General features: G+C 48.4%; 1 protein-coding gene across 2 annotated transcripts in view; it reads left to right on the plus strand.

Moving 5' to 3' along the window:
• LOC146188023 (uncharacterized) overlaps positions 1-18,743 on the plus strand; it is a 109,634-nt gene that overhangs the window by 27,512 nt on the left and 63,379 nt on the right. The window contains exon 1 of one of the 2 annotated variants that reach the window (XM_084603606.1): positions 16,091-16,271. The exons of the other annotated variant lie outside the window; for it this stretch is intronic. Within the exon in view, the coding sequence (XP_084459732.1) occupies positions 16,256-16,271 (16 nt within the window). The 5' untranslated portion in view covers positions 16,091-16,255. Of the gene's footprint in view, positions 1-16,090; positions 16,272-18,743 lie in introns of those variants that run through there. 2 annotated transcript variants of the gene reach the window in all.

An 18,743-nucleotide genomic window follows, 5' to 3' on the forward strand; every position in this document is an offset into this window, starting at 1 on the left:
AAAAGGCCTGTTCGATGTCCGCTACTAGAGCTACTTTGTGCCTGCGGAAGTTTAGCAGCATGCCCACGAGGTCAGCCGTTAAATTTGGTCCACTTTCAAGATTGTCGTTCAGAGATTTTGCTGATCTATTGTGGGATGAGGCGTCGAAAACCACGCGCAGCTTGTGAGCCTCGCGGATGACAGCCTGATGCGGCATGTGGTATGCAGGGCTTGCGCCACTGTCATTTGTTTCAACCAACTCCGCCATATCAAGTGCGCTGTGCTGCCTTATAGCCACGTCATACTCATCTAGTAGCTCTGGGGATCTTTGAAGACGTCTTGTGAGCTGATGTAGGCGCTTTAGGGCAACCTCCCTGTTATCTTCCAAAGCTGTCACAGGTTTCCATGGAAGGGCCACCTCATAACGACCCTCCTTCATCTGCACGGTGTCCTCAAAAAACTCCACGACAGCATTGGTTACAGTTTTGGATTCATTTTCATTTATCCCAATCGATTCTAAGGTCCAGAATTTCGTTAATATGTCCGTTGCGCTTCTTTCTGTGACCGATGTTCGCAGGGCAACCGTTTGCATGCAATAGGGTCCTTCGTCCATGCCCTGAACTGGTCCCTGAAGGGTCCAACCTACAGCTGTCTCAACTGCTCTCAGTCTATTGCCGATCTTGGTGGATCGGCCGGTCGTTAGATCCCAAATGTGGTCGGATCCTATGAGAAGCCCAATATCTCCAGGCCCTCCGTCGTTGCTGAAATCGGCGGGCTCATAACCGAGCGTTCTCAGCCTGTCCATCAATGCCACGGGTGGTTTTGGGATATGCTGATCGCAAATGACGTCTGTCTCCAGAACCTCCAGTTTGCATGTTTTCCCTTTTTTAGTTTTAATTTCGACCAATACTCTCCTGAACACTCGTTCTTCTTGGTGACCGCCAAAGACACCGACGGTTAGAATTTCTTCACCAAGAAATTTGCATCCCAGTCTTTTTGATGCTTCAGATGTCAGGTACGAGCGTTGGCTTCCGCCGTCGAAAAGTACTCGCAGTTGCGCCCAGGCCTTAAGGCCACCGCAGTTAGCTGACGCCATTTGAAGCAGGACAGTTTTCGCGGGAGCGGATTCTGTTCCTGCTGCAACTTCAAGGCTAACTTGCGCGTTGGTGACTCCGCTAGTGGCTTCCCTCTGGCGCGCTACCGCATAGGACGGATCACAAATTGCAGTCGCGTGCTTCTTCCCGCACTTCATGCATTTTAGGTGCACATTACAATTCCTTGATCGATGCCCTTTTCGCGTGCATTTGAAGCATCTCCCTGCCGCTTGCAGAAGCCGTTTCCTTTCCTCCACGCTTTGTTTGGCATCGCATTCCTGTGTCAGATGCTCCTCGGCGTTACAAAAGAAGCAACCTTCCTTGGTTGCGTTTTGATGCAAGGTTGCTGCGGTTGATAAGGGCTTATGCGATTTCCAAGGTGGCTTCGGCTGATCTTTTCTGATTTCTTTAGAGTTTTTGACCAAATCCATGCTTTTTAAGGCAGCCAAATTTTCTCGACTCTCGACTTCGATTTTAAGGAAAGAAATGAGACGTGAAAAGGACGTCACCGTACCTTTGTCACTTGCGTTTGAGCTTTCCGAAGTGCCGTTGGTCAATTCCTCGTTCCCGCCCATGGAACTAGTCTCGATGACACATTTGCGGCTGTAGTCGAGTAAGATGTCCGTTGGCAGTGCTCGTTGTACAATCGGCATGAGAAGCGTGGTGTAGGAGTCCTGCTTTTGGCCCAGTGTCTCCAAACCCTTGATGTGTGCAGCCAGGGTGTCGTAGAGGCGGCGAAGACCGCGTACATCGTCTGAGGAGCGAACTGGCTGGACGTCAATAAGCTTCTTCATGTGCTCTTGAATTAGGAGCTCTTCGTTCCCAAAGCGTTTTTTGAGGAGCTCCACGGCGTCGCTGTAGCATCGTGCCGTCGATGGAAGTCCGGCGAGCGCAGCGGCGGCGTCCCCGGTGACAGATGCCTTGAGGTAGTGGAACTTGTCGACAGATGAAAGTTCTTCGTTCTTGTCGACAACTTGTTCGAACACCTCCCAGAAGGCCTGCCAGTCATGACGCCGTCCGGTGAATTTTGTGAGCTCCAGCTTTGGCAGCTTGACCCTAATCTTCGAGGTGGTCGTTGTCTGGGCGGCGTTATTCTCCCGCTGAGTCGATGAGTTTCCAGTCGGGGTTGAGATGCACTGTTGCAGCTTGGCCAAGACAGTTACGATTCGATCGTTGTACTCAAAAACTTGTTCGTACTCTGTCTCGGCCTGCTCATCTTCCAGTGACTCCTCGAGCTGACTGTTCACAGCGTTTAGCTCAGCATGAAGGGACGTTAGTCGAGCGTGCACGACATTAGCATCGCTCTGTGTTAGCTCATCGAGTCGCTCAAGGCATTCCTTGATAACTTTGGTGACTTGAGTGCGCAGTACCTTTCTTTTCTTGAGGAGGCGCTCCATCGTTGAACCAGCGTTGCTGAGGATCCTAGAAATTCAGGTAACCAGGGGATGAGACGACTTCATGCGGCCGCGTTGGGTATAGACTTCTTGTCCGTTGCGATGAAAGACCACAATGAGGCGAATATCCACGGTTCGTTGATCTAAATTTCTTCTCTTCGCTTTCTTCCCGGGTTTCGGCACCAACTTTTTGTCTGATATGTCTAATCGTTCGTTAATACTTTGTCGTTAGGAAGAAAAGCAAACGATTGAACAAACAACAACTGAATTTACTGGTAATAGCAAAGGGAGCACATTCAAACGCGTCCGTCTCGCACCAAGTTCGTTTAGCGACTTCTCGCCACTGTGTCCCACTCCCGTCTTCTCCATTGTCCCCGCTCTCCCCGTCCTCGCCCCGAAGACCCCTCTTTTCTCCCCACTCGAGGCTCCGGCGTTGAGCGGGGCCTTCCAGGAACAGCGAGCGCCTGGCGCGACCCAGGGGGTCGAGCAGCGTCCTCCTCGAAGGGGCCAGGAGGTCATAAATTAGACCGCCCGAGTGTCCGAAAGAGCGTGGGTGGTAGGTCGAGTGTTCCCCGCGCGGACAAACCGTTCGTTTGCGAACAACGTTCACGACACTGGTCTGCAGTGCGACGGGTGGTTTGTCCACGGCCTCACCGCCTCGTATGAGCAACCATGGTGCTTTGTTAGAGTTTGTGCTTTGAAGCTGGGAAGCAGCGTTTTTCTCTCGGCTTGGATTTATCATGAGTCATGACATTTCGGTCTAGGTCGTGAGCAGAAATTTGTGGGTGCGCCTGTGTGGCGGTACGATGAGTGCGTACACCTACGGGGCACAAGCGGATAATAAAAAAGTGTTGGAACTTAAGTTGAGCACAACGGAGTGTACGACTGGTTTAACGCTAAGGGAGCATGTCTCAGAAGAACCACTGGCATTCTGCTCGAAATGAAGAAGAAGGAATGGGCACGAACAGGGTGTGTGTAATGTGAATGCAGGATGTTTTTTTTTTTGGCGAACTATGTATTTCGAGAAAGCAAGCGTGTTGGGGCGGCGGAGGGAATGCGGGGTCGTTTATAGTGACATTCATCCGCCATCTTGCTCATAGCAAACCCCACAGCTTCGTTCACTTTAAACACGTTATCTATTTCTTTACTGGGAAGTCGCGTCGTTTCATGTCTATAGTATTTAGATTTGAGATTATATTTCTAGTCGTTTATAGTGGGCTGTTTTCCTTTTCGTTTAGTTTCGCGGCATTTCATGACTTTTCCGCATTTCAGCACACAGTACAACCATCCAATGTCAGTCTGTGACGTTCTTTGGCCTCAGGTGCCCTTGCGCCAATAAACATTACTAATCACCATCACATCTTTGCCCTATATTGGGCGCATAGTTTGGATGATAATGGCGATGATGATGATGTGAGCTAACGTTACGTGGGCTCAAATTTCGCGCTCGCAAGTTCGGAGACCTGACGTCGCTCGTAGTCGGAGCTTTTCGTGGCGGCACGTACGGATGCACTAACCCAGGACGCTGACTAAGGTGGTTATGTAGTAAATAAAGGCGCTACAACTCTCTCTGGGCCACTGCACAACCGCAGCCGAGTGTCCTCCGCCGAAGGTGGTCGTGCCAATCTCTCAGGACTCCAGCATACCTTATTTCGACCTCGCTGTAATGTGCACCAGGACATAGCGGAGCGCGCGAGCTGCTGTTCGCATTTCGCCTTTAGCTTTTCGCAGCTAGCTTTAGAGATGTGCACGGGCCGCTCGGAAGCCCTCTCTCTCGGGCCGGGCCCGGACCATGGTATATTTGTCTCTGGCGGGCCGGGCCGCGCACCGCGATAACGAACGCGTGCAACTTTTGTGGAACCACGAATACGGCCACACAGTGCGATACGCGCTTAGAATGCGCACAATTTTCCCGCGTCTTCCCCACGTGAGAGCTTCCGAGTTCTTTCCCGGCTTCGATCCACCTCCTCGCCGCGAACGGATATTTGGTAGCCGAGCAGAGGGGCTGCTTGTGGGCTATATAGTTTCGCATCTCCGCTTTGGTAACACCGTCGCTGGTGTTTGGGTGTCCGTTCCAAGATTCGCGCCACGCTGTCGCCTATCAAATATCTCTGTTGGGACTTACTCCTGCCTCGATATGGCCTCGTTTGAAGCGGGACACCTGCGGTGCAAAATTTTCTTCTTGTTTCTGTTGTTGCGGAAAATTCACGTGAAATGCTCACGGTGGGCCAGGCGAGCTCACCGAGCACTTGACTGCAAAATCAACCTCTTGTTTAGGCTAATAGCTAGCGCACTTTTGGAGAAGTAAACAAGCTGCTTACCAAAAACTTGCTTTCCTATCAAATAACGTATTAGTGATTCCAGCCAAAAGTTCTAGCATCGAAAGAAGCTTCAGCGGTATATGCCTAGGATCCAGTATCCAGGAGCGCCGCAAATGCCTCAACTCAATGCATAACTCGTTGTTCTTACACAATAAGTTAATTCTAAGTACGTGCTGTGGCTCTACATAATCAGCAAATTCGTTATTTCAAACGTGAGAACTCAACATTCCAAGATCACGGATAAACTTGTCATCCGGAATTTTCTTTTTCATAGCTTCAACTGCAATTATAACATGATTAAATTTGAGCGCCTGGCAGAGTTCAGTCCCTTTCAGAGTCGGGCCGAGCTCGGGCTCAAAATTTCGGCCCGTGGACACCTCTAGTTAGCTTTGCTTTGTGGGCAGTGTGGGTGGATCCTATTATGGCTTGGTCGCGCACGATGAAGGGATTCTTGTCGACGGTGGCAGCTGAATGCCTCCCCGGCAGTCATTGCGGATAAAGTTTCACAGTATTGCACGTATTTCGCCTGCTAGAATGAACCTTTATTAAGGCAGGCGGGTGTCTCGACTGTGTCGATGCATGGTTCAGGCTAACTTCGGCCGAAGAAGAGAGGGGTAAAAAGAAAACATAAGCTCCTCCCTGATCCATTTCTCGTGGCCCCCGTTTCTGTTCTTGCCCTCTTTTATTTTTCTTTCACCGAGGGCCCTCCTGCGCCATTGCTTACTCAGCTGAGCTCGCCGCCCGGAAGGCGTGATCGAGAAGGGAACAACGGCGACCGGAAGTGGCAGGCACGTCTCGTGGTGTGCAAAGGTTGTCCAGAGCCTCCTTTATGCTGGTTATATATGCGCTCCGTACGTGCATGAGGCTGAACGCGCGATATCTAGCAATATATCAGCTGCTTGAAAACTGTCCGTACGTGTAAGCACGCCTAGTTGTGCTACAGTATATAGTTGAGCTTGTGGGTTTGCTATCTTGCCTAGCTGGTCGCCGCCGTTTCAACGCGATGGCCTTTAAAAAGGCTTAATTCTCCCAGTACAGAATCACCACCATGGTAATTCTGCCATGTTGTAGCTGGTGGCTGGCATGACCGTGCAATGATTGGTCGTGGGTTGTGCTACGTCACGCAATCACGTGACAGGGCCGATATTTGGCAGCAGCCTCTGATTTCTGATGGTCGTGCTTTCAGAGTCTGATAAAACACGCAGGAGCGTTCCTGCGTCCTCGGGGTTATACAGACTAACACCGTGTGTACGAACAAAAGCGGCGCTGGTGGACTGGGGATTAAAAGTAGGCTTAGCGACCATAGGAACTCATGGAAACGAAAGCTTTCGAAGCAGTGTTCTAATTGCTCAGTACGTTTATGATGCTCGTCCCTTGTGTTCGTCATTTCGTGTTGATTCTGAAATGTACATATTTTGAACGGGCCACAGGCTAAAAAGCTATATAAGAAAGATTGAAAATTTATGTGATCTTTACAAAGAAAAAAATGGAAATTGTCAAACACCACACGAAAACAGAAAAGTAACCAAATGCGGTAATTAAAGAAATTTTATTTATAAAGTACACATATTGAAGTCAATTCATGGAAGATCATACAGTTAAAACTCGATTTAGCGAAGTTAAGGGGAGCCGCGAATTATTTCGTTAAATCGGGAACTCCGTTAAATCGAGGAAGGCATTTCTCGGTCAGTTAATTCGATACAGTCGATTATTATATGGTGTAGCGGCATCAATGAAGTACCGTGGCATCATATTTCCGAAGTGTAAATGCGCTATAAATGAAATCGTGTTTTGAAAGGGCGTAACAGCCAACTTAAACGGAGACCCAAAGAAGCTGTACCGTAACGTCATCTTGTCCACTATGCTATGTTGCTACAATGAAATTGCGGCCCGCGCAACCACCAGCAGTGCGTACGAAAAGTAGCAACGAGAATTTTACCTCGGCAAGAAGGGTCCCAGGTGATTAAATTTCTTTCCCAGCAAAGACGTCGCTGATCTTTGCTTGCTTGTGGTTTGCAAGAAGTAATATATCTGCCCGGATTTTTCGTGCGTTCTTCTCTCGTGTTCCGGCAGACTGTCGCAGCAGATAAGGGCAACCATAGTTTGTTCCGCTGTTGGCATGCCAACACCGGGTCGGCGGGCCACCTTTCTACCGCTGGTGAAATCTCGTGAATTAAATTCAATATAACTCGTGTTTTGCAGCGCGCAGTTTGGCAAAAGCGGAACGTAGTTGCTGCACGATGTTACCGTTGGTTTGCAGTCAATACGTTCTTGAGTGTTTTGTACAAAATAGACTTCTTCACTTTCATAATATAGCAAAAGGTTCGTTAAATTGGGACGGATAGCGAAATTAGTTTCGTTATTTCGAGTTACTCAAAGCATTGGACCATATGAGCGTCTGAAGGGGAATCGGGATATCTTCGCTAAATCGGGACTTTCGTTAAATCGAGTTTTGACTGTATACGTGTATACACTAAGTTGGTCAGATTCACAGCTGTGTCGCTTGCAATGAAATTGAGTGTTAGCCATAAGGTTTCTTCTCTCTCTCTAGCCATAATTTGACCTGGCTAGTGGAAGTCACCATTTATCAGTTGATCGGGTTTCGGCATATTCTTCATTTGGGTTTAACTTTGCGATATTGAGCGAAAGGCTACGTATTAATGAAGAAAATTTTAGGTAATGTAATATACGCTATACTCATAGTAAACATTTACTCGAATCACTCCATACTGTATAATTAGATCAGCCGTGCGGGCAGTACAACTCACACATGTGACTCTTCTGAGAAAAACAAACAAAAATCTAGATTTTGAAGATTGGTCTTCGATGGGGCAGCCCAAGCTAAGTGACAGTAGTTTATACAGCCAGGGGGTAAATTCAGTGCGAGGAAGTCCAGCGTTGAAGATGCGGTTTTCTGACGGATGTGTGTTACATGCGCGGCTCAAGTCATACAGGTGTCAAATACCGCGCCGAGTGGTTTGAAACTGTCCAGACTTTCAATTTTGTGGTCTCCCAGTAAAATATCTTCCTTTATGCTAACTTTCCCTATGTGTGTGTCTGAAAAAAAAAAAACTGCTTTTGATTTTGTGGTATTAATAGACAACCAATTATGAGAGGCCCACGCATGCAATGCGTTAATAATAGGGTTGGAGCGATTTGTCAACTCGTCTGTAGAAGAAACTAAGAAAAATGCTAGTTTCGTCTGCATACAAAATATATTTCACGTCACCGCAGAGTTTAGTCACTTATCTGTATATTCATAGAAAAGGACCTAAAAGGCTTCCCTGCGGCAGAGCACAGTTTACGAAATGGACTGGAGCCATGACGTTGTTTTAATAAATTTTTTACATGATATTAAGCTTTGATATTCATGACACCACTTGTGCTGGAAGTGGTAAAAAAAGGCCAATGAATGACGCAGGTGCCTTACAAATGGGTTCACCTGCTATATCGAAAGTATGCAAGAAACATCTAAAGCGTTAAAGTAGGACACTCTCACTTAAGACACATTTCAAGCTCTATAGCGACCCAATTGAGGCTCTCTTATGGAAAGCAAGGGTAATGTGCGGTAGGAAACGGCATATGCTAGATGCGAGGGCCGTAACAGCTAGCGGCACATGACTACATTGTCAAGACGGACGCTTCATTTGAGAGCAAAAGCAAGGCACCTTGCGTCGATGCCAAAAAAAAAAAAAAATCATTTCTGCCATGCCGCAATCAGTAGCCAAAGAACTGAAGGAAGTAGTGGCATCTCCTGCCATCCCATTACCCACTGTCACATATTCCGGTTTACCTTACGTCGCTGGATATATAAGTAAGTTAACTTCGGGTGTGACGCTTGTGCTATTCTTGAAACTAGCGAAAGAAGCAGCCCCATGTATACACTTCTAAGAGGACAATATTCTAGTGCATTATAGGAATCCAGAGCTTGTTGCCCTATTGGACAAGCTTTTTTTTTTTTTTTTTTGAAAAAGCTGTCGTACACCTACTACACAAATGTTCTCGAAGTACTTAAGATCCTGATTCAATCAGCACTTAAGAATTCACCATTGAATTGCCCGGAATTGAGTGTGCGAGAACGTGTGGGACTAGAGAATCTTCAAAGATTCAGTGAATCACCCAGCGGACTAGGTGAGCCTTTTGTAGAGCTATAGTAGAGCGGCACGTGAACATAGGCTGCTTTCGAAATTGTCCTGCATATTTTGTCGCTATCTTCCTCAAAATGCTAACTGCTGACGAACGGCTGCCTTGCGTGGGTACTTTGCGAAAGGAAAAAAATATATTTCGGTTAGTTTTTCTTGGGGTTCTGTGGGTAGCGTTCCTGATTCGTACCCGCGTACGTTTCGCGTTGTGTTGAAAATAATCTGTCCTTGATATAACATTTTATATTTTCAATCTGTTTTGGATGTTCATGGTTGCTCTGCGCCAGAGGGCATCATAGGAGGAACACGGTGAAATTAGAAAACTGCCTTGAAAAACTTAATTCCCAAGCATTCTTATGGGCGTTAAGCCTACTTTTCACACCCAGTCGGTTCAGTCATTGCCTCCTCTAGGAAGATTCCTGCGGCATCGCTCGCTTACCCATTGGAGCCAGTGTGCCTTCAGTTGCGCACGGTCGTCGAGAGATGGCGCCAGATACGCCCCTATCTCTGCAAAGGGGATTTGGGTGGTGCGGTGTCGAGTAAACGGCTCTCCAGAAAGCGCATGCGCAAATGCGTGTTACAGGCGGGCACCGTAAGGATCGCTAAATACCACCTCATGTGGAAAGGAGAAAAAGGGAAAGGTAAGGGAGCAGGTTATTGGCGCATACAGCAGACATCTTTCTAGAGGAGGCTATGGTCCAGTCATCGCACCTTGCTCACGTCAAAGATCGGTATCGGCGCCGGGTGAACTTTCACAAAATGTGGTAGCTTACGACTGCACGCTAATGGGTAATTTTGTAATAACAGGCACGAATAAAGCTATTAGTGACACGAACAAAGAGCCGCAATGGGAGCCTCGGATGGGAGCCGTGATTGCCCTCTCTTTAACCGAACTGAGGCAAAGTATTCTAGAAGAAGAAATTGTCAAGGACAGCCAATGCTCGCTTAGGGTAACAAACTGAATTCCAAGGGAAGGAAAGCGTAGCAGGGGTCGGCAGAAAGTTAGGTGGGCGGACGAGGTTAAGAAGTTCGCGGGGGTCAAGTGGATGCAGCTAGCACGGGACTGGATTGATTGGAAGAATATGGGAGAGGTCTTCGCCCTGCAGTGGGTATAGTCAGGCTGCTGCTGCTGCTGCTGATGATGATGATGCAAAGTATCATCGGGCCATTCTTGCACTATGTACACGGAATCTGATGGACGAAGCTGCGCTGGAGAAAAAAAAAAAAAAAAAAAAGAAAGAAAAATCAACCAGGCAGGAAAAACGTTGGGGCTGGTATTCTATGGCTGTTCCCTAGTGTGCGTAGTCTCTCAATTGTCATACGGACGAGGCATCAGGGGACGGGGCATGGCCCTTTCATTCGTCGCGTAGCGTAGTTCCGTGATCACCGTGTGGGAGACCCGAGTTGTCTGTTTTAGTGGCTGTTCGTGAGTTGCAAACACTTGCGTATACTGTGGATGTTCTGCCGAGTTTCCAAATGGGAGAAGTGCGTTGTCGCCTACGCGTTCAGTTCAGTCTGATTCCTTAAAGGCCCCCCATTTTCAGTGGGTGTTACATAAGGGGTGGGAATACGGTTGGAATGCGAGCAAACGGCGATGGTTAGTTAACATTGAAGGTTGCACGCGCTTGAAAAACGGATAGCGAAGCGATGACGACGATGTCATTGGAGAAGGCCGTTCCAGTCTGAAGCGTGTGCAATGGTGGTTGTGCAACTAGCAGTGGATGACTGGTGCGGTGAGATATGCGTGCGGCGGCTGTGATGTACGGTGCTTGTTTTAGAGAATAAAAAAATAAAATGCTTGCGAAAAAAGAGCTAGGCTATCGATGCGGCGTCGAAATGAGAGGAGTGGCAATCCAGATTCCACTTTCAAAGCTTGTGCCGTATACGAGTATGAGGAATGAATGAACCGGGCGGCACGATTTTGAACAGATTACAATGCAGTGATTAGATTTGCTTGATGTGGGCCCTAGATTGCAGATGCTTGCATATTCTAATTTCGCCCTTACCAGTGATTTGCATGTGAGCAGCTTTACCGGGCGTGGGGCAAGACGGAGGTGACGCTTAAGGAAGCCTAGTGTTTTATTTTATGCTGAAATGATGTTAATATGAGCGCGTCTTGAGAGGTCAGGAGAGAAGGGGATTCCCAGATATTTATACAATTCTGTCAGTTCAACTGATGTATTAGAAACGGAATAATAAATGTGACAAAGATACGACGACGAGAAAAAGAAATGAATTTGCATTTAGTAGGATTAAGGGACATCAACCAATTATTGCACCAGTTTAATACACTGTCAAGGTCTGCCTGAAGAGTTTCTTGATCATCACGATTGTTAATGGTACGGTAAATAACACAATCATCCGCAAACGTTGTAATATTGCAGGAAACATGCATGGGCAAGCTGTTAATATGCAATAAGAATGGAAGGGGACCAAGGACAAGTCCTTGCGGAACGCCGGATGTTACTGAGACAGATTTAAACAGGTGACCGTTAACATATACTTACGGAGAACGATTAGTTAAGAATTCTTCATTCCACTTTAGAACATTAGGATGTAGGTTGAGCTGCGAAAGTTTTAGTAATAGCTGGCGGTGAGGGACCTTGTCAAGGCTTTCATAAAATCTAGAAAAATGGTGTCGATATGCATGTTACGGTCGAGATTAGCATGTAAGTCATGAAGGAAGAGTGCTATTTGGGTTTCGCATGAGATGCCCTTGCGAAATCCGTGTTGTGAAGGATGGGAAAATTCGTTTGAGTCAAGGAAATTGATGATTGATGAGTATATGACGTGTTCGATCTTTTGGGCGGTAATTGAGAGGTGAGTCTGGTACCCGATTTGTAGACTGGAACGACCTTGCCCTGTTTCTAATCAGCTCGAATGCTTCTTAAAGACATTGACTGTGAAAAAATAAAGGGGGGGGGGACATAAATGTGCTGAAAGGAGACATAAATATGATGCTGAAGTTCGAATAATAATGAGCTCGATTAATTAGCGGTTCCTTTTCCAAGTCATGTTTTGCTTATAAGCCACGCTCCATTTCGTGGACGTGCCAGCTGCCTGGGCCTCTGTCTTCGTGATACAGAAAGGTTGAGGTTTTGATTTTTTCTTTAATGGTTTGTGGAACCGCGGGACTTGCTTCTTTCGCAGTGAGTTAAGGCGCGCCGACTATTCTTCTGAAATACTTGTGGGTCTTCACTTGGCGAGGAAGCCTGCAAACAGCGGAGATGTTTTCGAGAGAGCCATCTTGGTTTTCTCAGCGATGGAGGTTTAAGGTGGACAGGATTAGAGCACGAGCCTTGTTTTCCTACAAGTACGAATAGAAGTTGGCGAGAGACATTAGCGAAGTTTCGGCATATTAGGTAGGAAACGGCTTCCCTCCGAAGTTAGTACCGGGCTGCAGTACATCCCTCTCCTTTCTTTTTTCCGAGAATAAATGCTTTCAACAGCGATCAATAGGCATACTGATCGTATTAGGCGTCTGAACCTAACTGAACGTGAGCACATTCAGTAGCTCGGCTTTGCCGCCGCCCAAGTTGAGAGCGCTCCACCGCACGTAAAGACGCTGATTAGGTTTACGGGTTGTCGCGCGGATACTGTCGTATTCCTGTCATTAAATCAAATCAAATCAACTTTATTCGGCTTTTTTTTTTATCCTCATGAATAGAAAGAAAAAAAAATGCTTGGATAGGAACAAGAAGCTTGACGAGGCTCCTATACCCCTGTTTGACATGGCCGACAGACTGTCACAGTGTTTCATATATATGCATGTGGAAACGAACGAAGAAAAAAAGTATTCAAAAGAATGTACAATATAGGCAGGTGTTATGTCTGAAATAGTATTGATGTAAGAAATGCATATGTATCTATATAACTCGTCACAGACTATTACGAATACATTCAACTCACAGAAAACGAAGGGAACATATTTTACAGGAAAACAAAAATAGCTCCAGCAGCTCCAAAGAGCCAGATACAGTCGAGTATACACAAGTTCACGTAATGGAAGCAGAAAAGTGGACGATTACAAAGGATTACAATACAACAGCAGTACAAGAGCTATTGGTATCGGCGAAGTGAATGTAATTAAACCCATATGTATTTTGGCAGTTATATTTGCTTAGCTCGTTTGTGGTACTGCAGCATGTGTCGACCCTGACTAGTGCGGAACGAGGGTTTCTGAATATGTAGGCGGGTACTTCTCTAAGAGTCTTCGTAAATTACGTAAGTTGAGGAGAAAGCGTCGTTGTTAGTTTTGAGAGCGACGCGCTGAAGAGGCACTGTGTAGCCTCATTCCAGTACGCTACCGTTATAACCAAGCTGCAGTTCCACACGCAGCCGGGGGTATTGTGCGCGATTCTGTCAGTGTCGTTACCCCCCCCCCCCCCCTCTCTCTCTCTCTCTTACCTTTTCGTAGCGGTCCTGCAACGCATTTCGATGAGTCGGTTCTCTTTCGAACTGGGTAGACACATTTCTCGCGCGTGGCTGTCATGTATAGCGCAAGCCCCCCCCCCCCCCCCCCCCCCCATGTCGAATTGGCTTGCTTGGCTCTGGTAGAGAAGTCGTGTCTGCGTGATAATTACCGCTATAGTTTCTCGGGATTGCGTCGAGTGAAGGGAGGTGTCACTGTCGCCGCTGCCTCTTAACCCGTTTTGGTTCCGACTATAGAGACTTGTCTGCCTTTGAGTGTTGTGATGAACGTGATACCTTTATGCGCCTGACGTAACCTGTGCTGACCTTTGACGGCATAGCCATCGAAGTAGATGGAATAACTTCGGTTATAAATTAATCCTCCATGCATACCAGCGTATTACGCGTCACTAAATGAAGAAAACTCGCAGCCAGACATTCGGTGTCCGTACCCCCTTCAACAGCGATGGTTTGGTCGTCGACCGAGCGTTCACTCTTGACGTACGTTTTTAGAGCGGAAGCTTTAATTCTCCCACGCAAACTTCAAGGTCGTTTGGCTCCAAACATTTGACCTTGAGCTTCGATCCTGCGCCTTTCCACCAAAACGAACAAAAACATAAAAATTCGCGACATGAAGTGGTGGCGTGACCTTGATGTAATGAATTGTAGGTGTGCCCACCCGAAAAGCGAAACACATACTGCAAGTTCCTTTTCCCCTTCAAAGAAAAATAATAATAAAAATTGGGGAGACATAAGCTCCGCCGTTAGAGAAATAACCCAAGTTACCGATATTCTAGTGGAAATTAAGAAGAAGAAATGGGCATGGGCAGGACATGTAGTGCGAAGAGAGGATAACCGATGGTCGCTTAGGGTAACAAACTGGATTCCAAGGGAAGGAAAGCATAGCAGAGGGCGGCAGAAAGTTAGGTGGGTGGATGAGGTTAATAAATTCGCGGGGGTCAAGTGGATGCAGCTAGCACAGAACCGGGTTAAGTGGAGAAATATGGGAGAGGCCTTCGCCCTGCAGTGGGTATAGTCAGGCTGATGATGATGAAGCTCCGCCGTTATAGGTATGAAGCGATAGCGTTTCACACATGGCAGTATTTTTTTTTTTCTGCCTTATTTATTTACTTTTTCTCTTTAGCCTGCCGCTTACCATGCTTAGCACAGCTTTCGCTCCGTCTCACCATAATGTTCAGGCAGTGCTTTTGGGGCAGTAGTGGTAGCGTCGTTCTAAGCTGGCTTGTTAAGGGAACGCGCGAGTAGTGTTGGCATATTCTCTTCGTTGCTTGCTCGCCCTCTTGCTTTCTTCGTTGGCCCGGTGCCACAGGCGGCATTAATCCGACAAGTTCCGCCAACCGGAGCCAACTGCGTGGGCCTTGTGCATAGACGGCAAACATTTTCGCCTCCAACAAGCATGCGCCTATTTCGTGCAATGAGCGTTGCTCGTATAAAGACTCGTGAAATTTTCTTGTGTTTGGGATGCGGCTGCTTCGAGTGCCGTCAGTAGTAGCTGCTTCAAGGGATGGGGAGTCATCTGCTGGTAATTCGACGCACGTTTCACGTGTTGGGTTTGCATCTGGGAGGGTCCGTGAGTATTATTGCGCGTTAATTATTGGACGGTAGGTCGGGCCTCTGGTGCTTGAGAGGTAGAAAACATCTCGAGCTAGTTGGTTCATCACAGAGCAAAACAGCGCAAACTTCACAATGGACAGAGAAGGGCAGACGAGACACAGCGCCTGTGTCTCGTCTGCCCTTCTCTGTCCATTGTGAAGTTTGCGCTGTTTTGCTCCGGCTTGAGAGGTGTCAAATACCCATCAGGACGATGAGTCGGCTACTAGTAACGTTTCTGCTCAAGTTTTTCTTCGAAAACTTTACGGTCAACATAGTCCGCCCACGTAGGAAACAAATGAGACTATGCAGTCATACTTTTTTTTTCTTAGATCGGTGCTTCTACGTAATTTAACCTGCGTTTTTTTGGAACCTTGCTGCTTGTTACTGCATTTGTTTTCTTCTGTGTGTGTGTGTGGGGGGGGGGGGGGGGGGGGGGGGGGGGGAGCATTTTGCGTGCGTCTAGCGCGTGGCCTGATTTCCAGCCTCGAGCGACATGCACTAGATGGCGGGACCGGTCGTAAGATTTGGGAGAAATGGGGGGGGAGGAAAATTCGTGGGTGGTGGGGGCGATCGAAAAGCGCGAGGTCCCGGTCTGTCAATCATCTCTCGCCCCTGTGCTTGTATGTATACGATTACGCGGCTTCCTCCTTTCGCTTGCTGTCGCCTTCTTTCGACGCATTCCTCGGTTCTTTCTCCCGTTCGAAGAGATGAGCGGGACATGCCCGTCGTGCCGAGCTGCTGCACTGGAGACGGTGGGCCTGGCTAGAGATAAGAAAAGAGGACTGGAGTGCAGGAAACCGAGCCTCCTCCTAGGGTGCCTCGATGCCCCCGCGCCTCCCGCTGCGTTCGGCGAGGCCGCATCGTCGGAAAAGTGCTGTCGCCTTCTCTGCGCTGGCTATTTATCTATCTATCGGCCGAGCTCGCAGTGAAGTATGAAGGATGAAAGAGTGGGGGAGGCGACGGAGGCGCGGAGCAGCGCCGCGGAGAGACTGGAGGGAATGGAGGTGGAGTGAATGCGCGGCGCGTGTGTTGTGGGGGAAGGAAAAGCGCGGGAAAGTAAAAACGATGGATCGGTCCGGCGACGCGGGCAGCAGGCAGCCCCTCGCTCTCCGTTCGCGCTGGCTTTCCGGTCGCCGTCGTCGCAGCGGCGGCAGCAGCATTTGCGTGTCCCGCTGCCGGCTCGGACGTGGCCCTCGCCCTGCGTGATGGGTTGCTGCTCTCCGCGGCGGCCGCTGTGGATACTTCTGTCGGATCCGGCGAAACCTCGCTAGGTGTTAGTGCAGCTGCGGCTGGATTCAGCCATGTTGGCGTGGTGCGGTAAGTGCGGTTCGCTTGCGCAGCCTTTTAACGGTGCTGAAGCGTTCTTTGCGGCCCCCTGTGTATTCGAAACGAGGCAGCGAGCGAGCAGCTGGTTGTCGTCTGCTCGCCCCCGTTCGCTTCGCCGCCATGTAACAAACACGCTGCTTGCCACAGCCCGCCCGTTGCAGTGCGGTTCGAGAGGTTTTCATTTGTGGCCTTTTTTCCTGTACGCTGGCTTTGCGCTTTCGTGCGTTCAGGACGACTGTAGTAACATTTTCGCTGGCAAGACATCGTTCCGTCGTCTGCTGCCGTGTGCATCGTCTGCATGAAGTGCTCGCGCGCGCGCATTCGCCGTCTGCTCTGGTTAGGCTTAGCCGCAGAGCAAATCTGGGTGTTGGTGCGCTGCGGCAACCGCAGCACTGCATTCGGTTCCGATCGTACTTTCTGGGCCGTAACGAGCACGGTACTCCCGGTGTTTTGCGCCGCTGCTTCCTTTCCGCAGTGATGCCGACCGGGGCTGCGTCTGTGCGTGCGTATCTGTGCGTGTTCTGACCGGCGGGAGGAAAAGGCGGATGGGGGGGGAGCCGTGTGCTCGTAGTACGGCGCAGATCGATTGGAAACTGGAGGAGAAAGAGGTCGCGCTGCCGTTTGGGCGGGGTGGGTGGGATGAGGGGCCAGTGCGAGTGGAGGGGTTTGCGTGCGCGGCCGGCTGCATTCGCTGTCAGGGAACCCAGTTTCCTTGGAAACGGCAGCTTGCCGGCCGCGGCGTGGTGGAGAGGTGGGGGGCTTTCCCCTGCTTCCGCAGTCGTCGTCTTCCTTCGGCCACGGTGTGCGTGTGTATGCGTGGGGATTTAATTAGTTCCCTCCTTCTCAGGCTCTTTCCCGTGCGTGCCTGCCCTGTATTCTTGAGATGCGGTGGCAGGTTCCGTCGAGATTAAGGGCATAAGGGTGCCGGACGGCGGCAGCAGCCGTCTCGATGCTGGGCGACGGATTCCATGAAGGAACCCAGTAGTTTTCGGAAGACGCATCTTCCGTCGCGGCGAGAGTGTTATGAATGCGTAACTCTAGGCGGCGCATCAGCGATGCCGTAATAGGGCCGCGATGACCAATTGTTCGAAATGTGTGTCCGAGGCTCGCGTACTGATCGATTTGGAGGTGGGCGAAGAGGATCGAGGGAGGGGGTCCTGCGCGATGCTGCAGTGTGCTGCTTGCAGGTTTCAGGTTTAAGCTAAGTTTGATAGCTTGTTGGGTGTTGAGGACTAAGGGAATATTAAAACGCGATGAAAAGCAATTTGGGGATCGTTTTGTCTTGCTGAAACAAGCACAAAAGGCAGCAACACTTTTGCCTGGGTGTGCTCGCAAGGCACCGGCGTGCAGCGACGGAAAAGTGAATACTTCTAGTGCAAGCCGGTTACAAGTGCTGCAGATATGTACTCCCACTGATTTTTAGTTATCAGCTGAAATGTGGGGGTATAATCTAGAGCGTATTATTTTTAACAGGTTCAAGTGTGATTTTTTTTTTTATTTTTACAAAAGTATGTTTCTCTATTCATTCATTTGTGCTTAATTACCTATCGCTGTCTTGATCTGCAGGGTAGCCTGGTGTTTAGCTGTGTTTGAAATAACTCTAATGGTCAGAATCTTGCTTTGTTAACTTCAGGTTGTGATGGTGGACATTGAGTGTAACAATGCAGATGTGGCCATAAGCCATGACCTTTAGAGTCGTCAAGGTGTGTGCTAGGATTCGTGTTGATCATCTGTAGTTGCTGTCTGAGTCGGTCCGGTATCTTCTGTTGGAATAATTTTATTTGAGCTATTCCCAAAATTGAGGCAAGCTGCAGAAATCACTTTCCACATTATATTGAGCCCTCTTGGGCAAGGAGTAAGACACACTACCTTTAGGTCATGCAGGCATGTCTTAATGGTTTGGGTAAAGCTAGCCTTTATAGGTATGTGTGTCAGGGGTGTTTCACAATGCTATATGAGCATGTGTGAGATAGTAGAGGCACAAATTAAGAGGTTAGTGATAAAGTTAGTGATAACAGAACCGGGTTAAGTGGAGAAATATGGGAGAGGCCTTCGCCCTGCAGTGGGTATAATCAGGCTGATGATGATGATGATGATGATAAAGTGGCTTGTAAAGTGCATGCATGTGAGTATCTGCAAGAGGACCCGGGGCCATCAGCACTGTCATGTCATAGCCTTAAATGCACTTAAATGTTTCTACAGCTCTTCAGCATGAGATATGTCAGTGTGATTTCATTATTACCAGGTCAGCATATCCCATGTTCAAAAAATTCAAAAGCTGCACTTATGCTTCCATCTTGTCCTGTTCTGACACTAGTTGGCCAAAGTGCACTATGGAGAACCCACTTTTGAAGCAACAACCTCTCCTATCCACGCTGGCATGTAAATAAGATCACCATTTTTAGCTGTGATGGCGATAGTCTCTGCTTTAACAATGACAAACAGTATAGTCTTTGGCCTGGC

The sequence above is a fragment of the Amblyomma maculatum genome, chromosome 5 (assembly GCF_055883805.1).
Source record: "Amblyomma maculatum isolate TAMU_Amacu chromosome 5, ASM5588380v1, whole genome shotgun sequence".
NCBI classification, from domain to species: Eukaryota; Metazoa; Arthropoda; class Arachnida; order Ixodida; family Ixodidae; genus Amblyomma; species Amblyomma maculatum.